We start from the raw sequence: 12,683 nt of genomic DNA, 5'->3' as shown, positions 1-12,683 counted from the left end.
GAAATAGCATATCTGTTTCTTCTCCTTTTGTGTTTATAAACACATTTCATACAATTCTACCAGCCTTTGTCTGGAGACATTAACCGATACCTATTTTTAATTTGACAAAAAATGCAGGGTAGTAAAGGCCAACAGGCTACGAGGCTGACAAACAGGTACATGTAAACGACCTTGTCTGCAACCATCTACTCTAGACCTATGAAAAGGGGAAACACAAATTGTGCAATTTGAAGTCCATCTAACCTAGAGGAGGAAATGATTGTCCAAAAACAAAGTTTCAAGTGGCACCGACCCAACAATAATAAATAGTGAATATGCTCATTGCGCTTTTTTTGAGCCTATGCGCCTTTTGGAGCGCATTCTCCTCTGTCTCGAATAGCTCAACAGTGAAATGACTGACAACACTGTCAGCCAATCCGATGTCTAGCCAGTCAATTCAATTCAAGGGGCTTTATTGGCATGGGAAACATATGTTAACGTTGCCTGAGCTTGTTAAATTGTCTCAACTAGCGAAAAGTCACCATTGGGAATACGAGACAGTCGCAAATATTGTATCCAACCACCATCTCCTGTTTGACATGTGATCCAATCATATTTGCCCTTTGACTTTAGACCCGACCCCAACTAGAATTTTCAATAAACTATCGGCGGCCATGACACTTTACCCGAATCGGATCATTGTTGTTTACATCACACGAAGAGAGAGTGACAGCGTAAATATATTTTATAAGCTGCATGAAATCCATTGTAATGTTATTGCTACAGCTGTGAAGTTGTAAGAATGGAAAATTGAATTGTGAACATTATTATACAGTGCGATCTCTATTGTCATCTACCTATGATGCACGAAGCATTGGTTTTGTCATCGGTAGCGTTAACTAACTAACGTCACCGGTAGAATCAGCCACAACTTATCAGCCACAACCTCCCTTATCTCACCTCATTTGCTCACATCGTATATAAAAATATTTTTCTACTGTATTATTGACTGTATGTTTGTTTTACTCCATGTGTAACTCTGTGTTGTTGTATGTGGCGAACTGCTTTGCTTTATCTTGGCTGCTTTGCTTTATCTTGGCCAAGTCGCAATTGTAAATGAGAACTTGTTCTCAACTTGCCTACCTGGTTAAATAAAGGTGAAATAAAAAAGTAAATAAATAAACTTGGCTGACATTTTTTATATTTTTTACAATCGTAACTATTTTAATGCATACTATCGCTTAAATTCGTGCATTGTTGTATGGTATTGTAACGACCCTGGGTTTATAAACGCGGAAATAGACCCTGGGAGGTTGTGAAAGCAAAGTGCAGGCTAAAGTACAGTAACGTTAGTGTACAGTAGTTTATTTTCGGTCCCAGTATATGAGACAGCCTATAGGGACGAGGTCAGAGACCTGGCAATGTGGTGCCAGGACAACAACCTCTCCCTCAACGTGATCAAGACAAAGGAGATGATTGTGGACTACAGGAAAAGGAAGACTGAGCATGCTCCCATTCTCATCGAAGGGGCTGTAGTGGAGCGGTTGAGAGCTTCAAGTTCCTTGGTGTCCACTTCAACAACAAACTAGAATGGTCCAAACACACCAAGACAGTTGTGAATTGGGCACGACTATGCCTATTCCCCCTCAGGAGACTGAAAATATTTGGCATGGGTCCTCAGATCCTCAAAAGGTTATACAGCTGCACCATTGAGAGCATGGTTGCATCACTGCCTGTTATGGCAACTGCTTGGCTTCTGACCGCAAGGCACTATAGATGGTAGTGCGTATGGCCCAGTACATCAATGGGTCCAAGCTTCCTGCCATCCAGGTCTTCTATACCAGGCGGTGTCAGAGGAAGCCCTTAAAAATTGTCAAAGACTCCAGCCGCCCTAGTCATAGACTGTTCTCTCTGCTCCTGCATGGCAAACGGTACCCGAGCACCAAGTCTAGGTCCAAAAGGCTTCTTAACAGCTTCTACTCCCAAGCCATAAGACTCCTGAACAGTTCTCTGTTTATTATCTATGCATAGTCACTTTAACTCTACCTACCTGTACATATTACCTCGACTAACCTGTGCCCCCGCACATTGACTCTGAACTGGTACCCCCTGTATATAGCCTTGCTACTGTTTACTGCTGCTCTTTAATTATTATTATTTTTTAATTACATATGTATTTTTTTAACTTAACACTTATTTTTTCTTAACTGCATTGTTGGTTAAGGGCTTGTAAGTAAGCATTTCACTGTCTACACCTGTTCGATTTGATTTGAACTGGCCCAGCGTTGTCCGGGTTAGGGGACGGTTTGGGCGGGGTAGGTCGTTATTGTAAATAATAATTTGTTCTTAACTGACTTGCCTAGTTAAATAAAATAAAATAAAATGAAAGTGATGCTGCTATTTGTATCATGTGACGCAAAATGCATCATACGGGGATGATTTCTATATTTTGAAAGTTACATATCTTGAAAACATGAATGCTGACAAGCAAAACATTTTGGGACTATGACAACAGTGGACTAATGAAACAAATACCAAAATATTGTTTTGGGGTGTAAGTTTCCTTTAACGTCAGCTAGCTAGGAAGCTAACTAACTAATGTTAACCGTGTGGTTTAACCAAAGCCAAGGTGGTTTGGTTTTCTATGCCGTTCCTGGTTTAACTAAGAGCATTGTACCATTAATGTGGATGCTACCATGATTACGGATAGTCCTGAATGAATTGTGAATAATGAGTGCTGATATGGAGGAAAATGCCCTCATATTAAAGCTGACAGTCTGCACTTGAACCTCAGTCATTGTATAATTTCAAGTCCAAAGTGCTGGAGTACAGAGCCAAAAAAAAAAAAATGTGTCACTGTCCCAATAGTTTTGTATCACACTTTATTTAGCTAAATTATTATCCATAGTTGCCTCTTTTGATACAGCTACAGCAGTATGTAAATTGACTGTTATCTTGAATGCAACATTAAGATATAAAAACATTTACACTCCAATTGAACTCCCTGTGAAGTTTTCTAATATCTTATTTTCCTTTCTCTCATTCCAGTTGTTCTCGGGAGACAGATCAGTGTCTGTAGAGAGAAAACATTTGACCAGGTGGAGTCAGGCTTCTTCTTCGTCTTTGGACCTCTACACCAACAAGGCAGAAGACGCCAATTTTGGATCAGTGAGTCACCAACTTATTTTATGCCTTACACAACTCAGCACATACTTTTGTATATATAGTGTATGTGGACACCCCTTCAAATTTGTGGATTTGGCTGTTTCAGTCATAGACGTTGCTGACAGGTGAATAAAATTGAGCACACAGCCATGAACTCTCCATAGACAAGAGAATGGCCTTACTGAAGAGCTCAGTGACTTTCAACGTGGCACCATCATAGGATTCCACCTTTCCAAGTCAGTTCGTCAAATTTCGTCCCTGCTAGAGCTGCCCCGATCAAATGTAAGTGTTGTTATTGTGAAGTGCAAACGTCTTGTAGCGACAACGGCTCAGCAGCGAAGTCGTAGGCCACACAAGCCTTGAATACTCTTAGCAAAAATCGTTATCTTTAATTTACAATCTGTAGAAACGATAAGAATAGAAAGGTTCAGAACTTTAAATAGAAATCAAAACGTAATGGTCTTCCGAGATGGATGGGAGGAGTTGATGGTAGCTAAAGGATGGCACTAAAAACAAACAAAAGATAACTATTGTAAAATATACTGTGTCCGTAAAATGTATATAGCATGTAGTAGGCGAAGTGTTGTTGTCCATTAGTTTTGTGCAATTAAGGGAGGGGTGGTCAGGTTACTGGATAATAATAAAGGAAAAGATATATATAGAGCCTTCGGAAGTATTTAGACCCTTTGACTTTTTCCACATTTTGTTACGTTACGGCCTTATTCTAAAAGGGATTACATAAAACAATTTCCTCAGCAATCTACACACAATACCCCATAATGACAAAGCAAAAACAGGTTTTTAGACATTTTTGCAAATGTATTAAAAATAACAAATAAAAATACCTTATTTACATAAGTATTCAGACCCTTTGCAACAGTATGAGACTCAAAATTGAGCTCAGGTGCATGTTTCCATTGATCATCCTTGATATGTTTCTACAACTTGATTGGAATCCACCTGTGGTAAATTCAATTGATTGGACATGATTTTGAAATGCACACACCTGTCTATATAAGGTCCCACAGTTGACAATGTATGTCAGAGCTAAAACCAAGCCATGAGGTCTAAGGAATTGTCTGTAGAGCTCTGAGATAGGATGCCAAGCATCATGCCAACATCCCTACGGTGAAGCATGGTGGTGGCAGCATCATGCTGTGGGGATGTTTTTTTGCAGAAGGGACTGGGAGACAAGTCAGGATCGAGGGAAAGATGAACGGAGCAAAGTGCAAAGATCCTTGATGAAAACCTGCTCCAGAGCACTCAGGACCTCAGGCTGGGGTGTAGGTTCACCTTCCAACAGAACAACGACCCTAAGCACACAGCCTAGACAACGCATGAGTGGCTTCGGGACAAGTCTCTGAATGTCCTTGAGTGGCCCAGCCAGAGATCAGACTTGAACCCGATCCAACATCTCTGGAGAGACCTGAAAATAGCTGTGCAGCAACGCTCCCCATCCAACCTGACAAAGCTTGAGAGGATCTGCAGAGAACAATGGGAGAAAATCCTCAAATACAGGTGTGCCAAGCTTTTAGCGTCATACCCAAGAAGACTCAAGGCTGTAATCACTGCTGTAATCACTGCTTCAACAAAGTACTGAGTAAATGGTCTGAATACTTATTTAAATTATATTTACGTTTTTTATTTTGAGTACATTTGCAAACATGTCTGTAACGGTTTTCTTGGTGAGAAGGAGAGTCGGACCAAAATGCGGCGTGTCTATTGCAATCCATGTTTAATGAAGAAACGTAAAACACGAATCAATGCAAACACTACAAAAATAAAGAACGTGATGAACGTAACGAAAACCTAAAACAGCCTATCTGGTGAAAAACACATAGACAGGAACAATCACCCACAAACACACAGTGAAACCCAGGCTACCTAAATATGGTTCCCAATCAGAGACAATGACTAACACCTGCCTCTGATTGAGAACCATATCAGGCCAGACATAGAAATAGACAAACAAGACATCCAACATAGAATGCCCACCCAGTTCACGTCCTGACCAACACTAAAACAAGGAAAACACACACGAACGATGGTCAGAACGTGACAGTACCCCCCCTCCAAGGTGCGGACTCCGGACGCACAACTTAAACCTATGGGGGAGGGTGTGGGTGGGCATCTGTCCGCGGTGGCGGCTCTGGCGCTGGACGTGGACCCCACTCCATAACAGTTTTAGTCCACCTCCTTAGCGTCCCTAGATAGGTTACCCTCCTTAAAGACCGCTCGGGACAGAGGGGCAGCTCGGGACAGAGGTAGCTCGGGACTGATGGGTAGCTCAGCACTGAGAGGAAGCTCAGCACTGAGAGGAAGCTCAGCACTGAGAGGAAGCTCAGCACTGAGAGGAAGCTCAGGCAGGTGGTTGGATCCGGCAGATCCTGGCTGGCTGGCGGTTCTGGAAGATCCTGGCTGACTGGCGGATCCGGAAGAGTCTGGTCGACTGGCGGATCCGGAAGAGTCTGGTCGACTGGCGGATCCGGAAGAGTCTGGTCGACTGGCGGATCCGGAAGAGTCTGGTCGACTGGCGGATCCGGAAGAGTCTGGTCGACTGGCGGATCCGGAAGAGTCTGGTCGACTGGCGGATCCGGAAGAGTCTGGTCGACTGGCGGATCCGGAAGAGTCTGGTCGACTGGCGGATCCGGAAGATTCTGGTCGACTGGCGGATCTGGAAGATTCTGGTCGACTGGCGGATCTGGAAGAGTCTGGTCGACTGGCGGATCTGGAAGAGTCTGGTCGACTGGCGGATCTGGAAGAGTCTGGTCGACTGGCGGATCTGGAAGAGTCTGGTCGACTGGCGGATCTGGAAGAGTCTGGTCGACTGGCAGATCTGGAAGAGTCTGGTCGACTGGCAGATCTGGAAGAGTCTGGTCGACTGGCAGATCTGGAAGAGTCTGGTCGACTGGCAGATCTGGAAGAGTCTGGTCGACTGGCAGATCTGGAAGAGTCTGGTCGACTGGCAGATCTGGAAGAGTCTGGTCGACTGGCTGCTCTGGCTGCTCCATGCTGACTGGCTGCTCCATGATGACTGGCAGCTCTGGCTGCTCCATGCTGACTGGCTGCTCCATGCTGACTGGCAGCTCTGGCTGCTCCATGCTGACTGGCTGCTCTGGCTGCTCCATGCTGACTGGCTGCTCCATGCTGACTGGCGGCCCTGGCTGCTCCATGCTGACTGGCGGCCCTGGCTGCTCCATGCTGACTGGCGGCCCTGGCTGCTCCATGCTGACTGGCGGCCCTGGCTGCTCCATGCTGACTGGCGGCCCTGGCTGCTCCATGCTGACTGGCGGCCCTGGCTGCTCCTTGCAGACTGGCAGCTCTGGCGGCTCCTTGCAGACTGGCAGCTTTGGCGGCATCCTGCAGAAAGGCAGCTCTGGCGGCTCCTTGCAGACTGGCAGCTCCTTGCAGACTGGCAGCTCTATGCAGACTGGCAGCTCCTTGCAGACTGGCAGCTCCTTGCAGACTGGCAGCTCCTTGCAGACTGGCAGCTCCTTGCAGACTGGCAGCTCCTTGCAGACTGGCAGCTCCTTGCAGACTGGCAGCTCTATGCAGACTGGCAGTTCTGAACAGGCGGGAGACTCCGGCAGCGCTGGAGAGGAGGAAGGCTCTGGCAGCGCTGGACAGGCGAGGCGCACTGTAGGCCTGATGCGTGGTGCTGGCACTGGTGGTACTGGGCCGAGGACACGCACAGGAAGCCTGGTGCGGGGAGCTGCTACCGGAGGGCTGGGGTGTGGAGGTGGCACAGGATGGGTTAGACCGTGAAGGCGTACTGGAGATCTTGAGAGCGGTGCTGGCACAGGACGTGCAAGGCTAGGGAGGTGCACAGGAGGCCTGGTACGTGAGACTGGCACCATCTTCACCAGCCGACTAGCACGCACCTCAGGACGAGTATGGAGCGCTGACCCAGGTGCCATCAAATCCCCGACACGCTCCGTCGGGCGAATTCCATGTTTAAAACACCAACACAGCAACTCCCTCATTTCTCTCTCCTCCAATTTCCCCATTAACTCCTTCACAGTCTCTGTTTCGCTCACCTCCAACACCGGCTCTGGTTCTGGTCTCCTCCTTGGCTCCTCACGATAAACAGGGAGAGTTGGCTCAGGTCTGGCTCCTGACTCTGCCACACTCTCCCTGAGCCCCCCCCCAAGAAATTTTTGGGGCTGACTATGGGGCCTCCGTCCGCGCCGCCTTGCTTGCTTCGCAAACTCCATTCTCCTATATCCTTCCGCGCACTGCTCCATCGAATCCCAGGCGGGCTCCGGCACTCTCCCTGGGTCGACCGCCCACCTGTCTATCTCCTCCCAAGAAGTATAGTCCATACTGTACTCCACTTTGGGCTGTTCCTGCCTGTTGACACGCTGCTTGGTCCCTTTGTGGTGGGTGATTCTGTAACGGTTTTCTTGGTGAGAAGGAGAGTCGGACCAAAATGCGGCGTGTCTATTGCAATCCATGTTTAATGAAGAAACGTAAAACACGAATCAATGCAAACACTACAAAAATAAAGAACGTGATGAACGTAACGAAAACCTAAAACAGCCTATCTGGTGAAAAACACATAGACAGGAACAATCACCCACAAACACACAGTGAAACCCAGGCTACCTAAATATGGTTCCCAATCAGAGACAATGACTAACACCTGCCTCTGATTGAGAACCATATCAGGCCAGACATAGAAATAGACAAACAAGACATCCAACATAGAATGCCCACCCAGTTCACGTCCTGACCAACACTAAAACAAGGAAAACACACACGAACGATGGTCAGAACGTGACAATGTCTAAAGACCTGTTTTTGCTTTGTCATTATGGGATATTGTGTCTAGATTGATGAGAAAAACAACAATTTAATACATTTTAGAATAAGGCTGTAACCTTACAAAATATGGAAAGAGTCAAGGGGTCTGAATACTTTCCGAAGGCAATGTATATACAGATTTCCAAAATAAAATGTATGCGGGATTGGAAATAATGCAGACAATTACATTGATGGAAGCCACAATACATCTGCTATATTAAAGCTGATATACCCCTGCCCCCCCCCCAAAAAACTAAAAACAATGGCTCAGCTGCGAATTGGTAGGCCACACAAGCTTACAGAATGGGACCGCCGAGAGCTGAAGCGCGTAAAAATTGTCCTCGGTTGCAACACTCACTACTGAGTTCCAGACTGTCTCTGGAAGCAACTTCAGCACAAGAACTGTTCGTCGGGAGCTTCGTGAATTTGGTTTCCATGGCCAAGCAGCCATACACAAGCCTAAGATCACCATGCACAATGCCAACCGTTGGCTGGAGTGGTGTAAAGCTCGCCATCATTGGACTCTGGAGCAATAGAAACACGTTCTCTGGAGTGATGAATCACACTTAACAATCTGGCAGTCCAACGGACTAATCTGGGTTTGGCGGATGCCAGGAGAATGCTACCTGCCCGAATGCATAGTGCCAACTGTAAAATATGGTGGAGGAGGAATAATGGTCTGGGGCTGTTTTCATGGTTCACGCTAGGCCCCTTAGTTCCAGTGCGGTACCGGAGCGCCACGTCTAGGTCCAAAAGGTTTCTTAACAGCTTCTACTGCTGAACAGTTCATCAAATTGCTACCCGGACTATTTGCAATTACCTCGACCAACCTGTACCCCCACACATTGACTCGGGGGTACTTTTATTTTATTGTGTTACTTTTTATTTTGTATTTAAGAAAATATATATATGTTGTCCTTTCGTTTATTTTGTAAATATTTTCTTAACTCCTTTTTTTCTTAAACTGTGTTGTTGGTTAAGGGCTTGTAAGTAAGCATTTCTCTGTAAGGTCTACCTACACCTCTTGTATTTGGTACATGTGAGAAATACAAGGAAGGCCCTTTACTGTTTCAACATGACAATACCCCAGTGCACAAAGCGAGGTCCATACATTAATGGTTTGAGATTAGTGTGCAAGAACTTGACTTGAGTCCTGACCTCAACCCCATTGAACATCTTTGGGATGAATTGGAACGCTGAATGCAAGCCAGGCCTAATCGCCCAAGATTAGTGCCCGACCTCACTAATGTTCTTGTGGCTGAATGGAAGCAAGTCCCCGCAGCAGTGGAAAGTGGAGGCTGTTATAGCAGCCAGTTATAGCTGTTATAGCAGCAAAGTGGTGTCCAACTCCATATTAATGCCTATGAGTTTGGAATGAGATGTTAGACGAGCAGCTATCCACACCTTTTTGGTCATGTAGTGTATGTATCGCTCCACCTTCCTCAAACTCCATAGCCCTACTTTTGTTTACCTTTTTACCTATTGTCTATCCTTGTACAAGGATTTTAAGTTGGGACTTCAACTCCATACTAAATCTAATTCCATATCCTGTATTGTTCTGCACACTCTATAGATTATGCTGATGCCCCACTGTAAGAACCTGGAGATCTTCACTGTTTCTGGGGGAGGTGACGTGGCCACAAACAATCCGTGGGACACCTTCCAACGCTACCTCTGTCTGGACAACAGCCAGAGGGTGATCAAGACATCTTCAACCCCATTGGAGGAGACGACCCAAGGTTCCTTGCCTCAGACTTCCTCCAATGGGTTTTGAGAAGGATGTGAGTAGTGAGGAGTTGAGCAGAGATTAATTGGGACAGAGCTCATGTCATTGTTTTAGGTGAAAATGTATTCATTTTGCAGCACAGGAGGTTGGTGGTGCTGTACCTTAATTGAGGAGAACGGGCTGGTGGTAATGATGAGTGGAATAGTATCAAATACATTAAACATGGTTTCCAGGTGTTTGATGCCATTCCATTCGCTCCGTTCCAGCCATTATTATGAGCTGTTCTCCCCTCAGCAGCCTTCTGTGGTCACACTTACATATTTTGTTCTACCTGTGCTCTTTCTACAGATTTTATTTTATTTAACTAGGCAAGTCAGTTGAGAACAAATTCTTATTTACAATGACTGTCTACACCGGCCAAACCCAGATGACGCTGGGCCAATTGTACGCCGCTCTATGGGACTCCCAATCACGGCCGGTTGTGATACAGCCTGGATTCGAACCAGGGTGTCTGTGGTGGCTCTTGCTTGCTGATATCATCTGATCTGATGAGACTCCCTGAGATGTGACTCCTGTATTACTGACAGTTTTCAATAAACCTTCCAATGACAAATTGAAATAATTTGAGATTCTGTAATTGAAAGACAATTGTAGTTCCCAATCAGATAATTACTATAAAACAAATCTGTTTTCCTCAGTGCAGTTGTAAACAACCATCATCGAGTCCATCCTCAGCTCCTCCATCACTGCAACGGATTGTCCGGTCTGCTGAGAGGGTCATTGGCTGCCACCTGCCCTCCTTCGAGGTCCTGCACGACTCCAAGGCAAGGAAGTGTGCAGGAAAGATCATTGCCAACCCCTTCCGTCCCCTGGCAAACGGTTCAGGTCAATCACGACCAAAACCTCACGCCACCTGAACAGTTTCTTCCCGTTGTGCCATGGCCCTCATCCAACCGGCAACCTGGTCTACGATGATCCTGTCATCCATGGACTTTGTACTCTGCGCTATTCATCCACAGACTATTCACTGCACTATCATCCCAGAACTGCACATTGCTCTTTGCACTCTCTTACATGCATAATTTATAATGTAGCTTATAGCGCACACAGTGTACATACTGTATGTGAATATGTGGAGATTCTGCATCTATATTTTTTTTGGTCTGTAAATTTTGTTTATCTGTCTGTATATTGTTTATTGTTGCAGCACCATTTCATTCCTGTACATGCAAATGTATTTGGCGAATAAAGCTGATATGTTAACCTGAGTTCATCATAGGTCAGTTAATATTCTATTATTTGAGACTGGTTATGTACTGGAAGAACTGTAGCACATTCTTCCCTTTGTGTCTTCATGTAATTCAAAATTCCCCATGTGTTGTCTGTGTCCTTGGGCTTAACCTAAGCATTGGCTCCTGCCTGTAATTAGTGGACTTGTTTATGGTGTTTGCTAGAGCTGACTGTCTGCTTTTACAGACACACATTTCTGGCTAACAAGTAATAATCTATAACTGACTTTAGCAAGTAGATTCCACTGAACTCAAGGTATAGTATACCTATTAGAATTGATCTGGTTATCAAGCTGCTGTGTTTCCCAAGTTGTTCGGCTCTTACTGCTCAAACCTGCTAGCTAGCTAAAAAGACAGCTCTTCTATGGTATATTGGCGATTGCCCAATTGAATGTGCATCCCGCCACCTACTGTGTGGGACGGAAACAGGATCCCCCCTCAAAAAACGGAACAAACTACCAAAAAAACTACCATATCTGATCCCTACAGAGGCTCAAGGGGAGCCTAGGAGGGCAGGCCGTCTTCCGGCGCCAGTCTTCAGATGTAAGTCCCAAAACATTTTCTGCCGCAGCCACAATAATGTCCAGTTTCTTAGATTTATTTTAGACTTATAGTTCATAAATGTGGCAATGAATGCCACAAAATCCACCTTAACACACAGGGTATCTGTAACGGTTTTCTTGATGAGAAGGAGAGTCGGACCAAAATGCGGCGTGTCTATTGCAATCCATGTTTAATGAAGTAACACACTAAACACAAACACTATCAAAACAATAAACTTAACGAAAACCGAAACAGCCTATACTTGTGTAACCTAACACAGAACAATGACACTAAGGACACTAAGGACAATCACCCACGACAAACTCAAAGAATATGGCTGCCTAAATATGGTTCCCAATCAGAGACAACGATAAACACCTGCCTCTGATTGAGAACCACTTCAGACAGCCATAGACTTAGCTAGAACACCCCACTAGCTACAATCCCCATACATACACACCACATACAAAAACCCATGCCACACCCTGGCCTGACCAAATAAATAAAGATAAACACAAAATACTTTGACCAGGGTGTGACAGAACCCCCCCCCCTAAGGTGCGGACTCCCGAACGCACCTCAAAACAATAGGGAGGGTCCGGGTGGGCGTCTGTCCATGGTGGCGGCTCCGGCGCGGGACGTGGACCCCACTCAATCAATGTCTTAGTCCCTTCTCCTCGCGTCCCTGGATAGTCCACCCTCGCCGCCGACCATGGCCTAGTAGTCCTCACCCAGAACCCCACTGGACTGAGGAGCAGATCGGGACTGAGGGGCAGCTCGGGACTGAGGCAGCTCGGGACTGAGGGGAAGCTCAGGAGTGAGAGGAAGCTCAGGAGTGAGAGGAAGCTCAGGAGTGAGAGGAAGCTCAGGCAGGTTGATGAATCTACCAGATCCAGGCTGGCTGGTGGTTTCGGCAGATCCTGGCTGACTGGCAGATCCTGGCTGACTGGCAGATCCTGGCCGACTGGCAGATCCTGGCCGACTGGCAGATCTGGAAGAGTCTGGTCGACTGGCAGATCTGGAAGAGTCTGGTCGACTGGCAGATCTGGAAGAGTCTGGTCGACTGGCAGATCTGGAAGAGTCTGGTCGACTGGCAGATCTGGAAGAGTCTGGTCGACTGGCAGATCTGGAAGAGTCTGGTCGACTGGCAGATCTGGAAGAGTCTGGTCGACTGGCAG

At 46.1% G+C, this 12,683-nt stretch overlaps 1 protein-coding gene across 4 annotated transcripts; it reads left to right on the top strand.

Annotated features, from left to right (window-relative positions):
• Nucleotides 1-645: 645 nt before the first annotated feature.
• LOC110492420 (laminin subunit beta-1) lies at nt 646-10,935 on the top strand. 4 transcript variants are annotated; one of them, XR_002469000.2, is made up of 4 exons: nt 646-713; nt 3,028-3,147; nt 9,521-9,728; nt 10,377-10,935. XR_002469000.2 is itself a non-coding variant. In XM_021566730.2 (3 exons), the coding sequence occupies exons 1-3, from the start codon at nt 654-656 to the stop codon at nt 9,719-9,721; spliced, it is 381 nt and encodes a 126-aa protein (XP_021422405.1). In that variant the 5' UTR covers nt 652-653; the 3' UTR covers nt 9,722-10,935. The 4 variants fall into 4 exon arrangements, 1 of the variants encoding a protein (XP_021422405.1); XR_002468998.2 differs by having other exon boundaries at nt 10,372-10,935; XR_002468999.2 differs by having other exon boundaries at nt 10,022-10,935.
• Nucleotides 10,936-12,683: the final 1,748 nt, after the last annotated feature.

This window comes from Oncorhynchus mykiss, chromosome 16, assembly GCF_013265735.2.
Source record: "Oncorhynchus mykiss isolate Arlee chromosome 16, USDA_OmykA_1.1, whole genome shotgun sequence".
Taxonomy (NCBI): Eukaryota; Metazoa; Chordata; class Actinopteri; order Salmoniformes; family Salmonidae; genus Oncorhynchus; species Oncorhynchus mykiss.
This window is presented reverse-complemented; position numbering and strand designations above follow the sequence as displayed.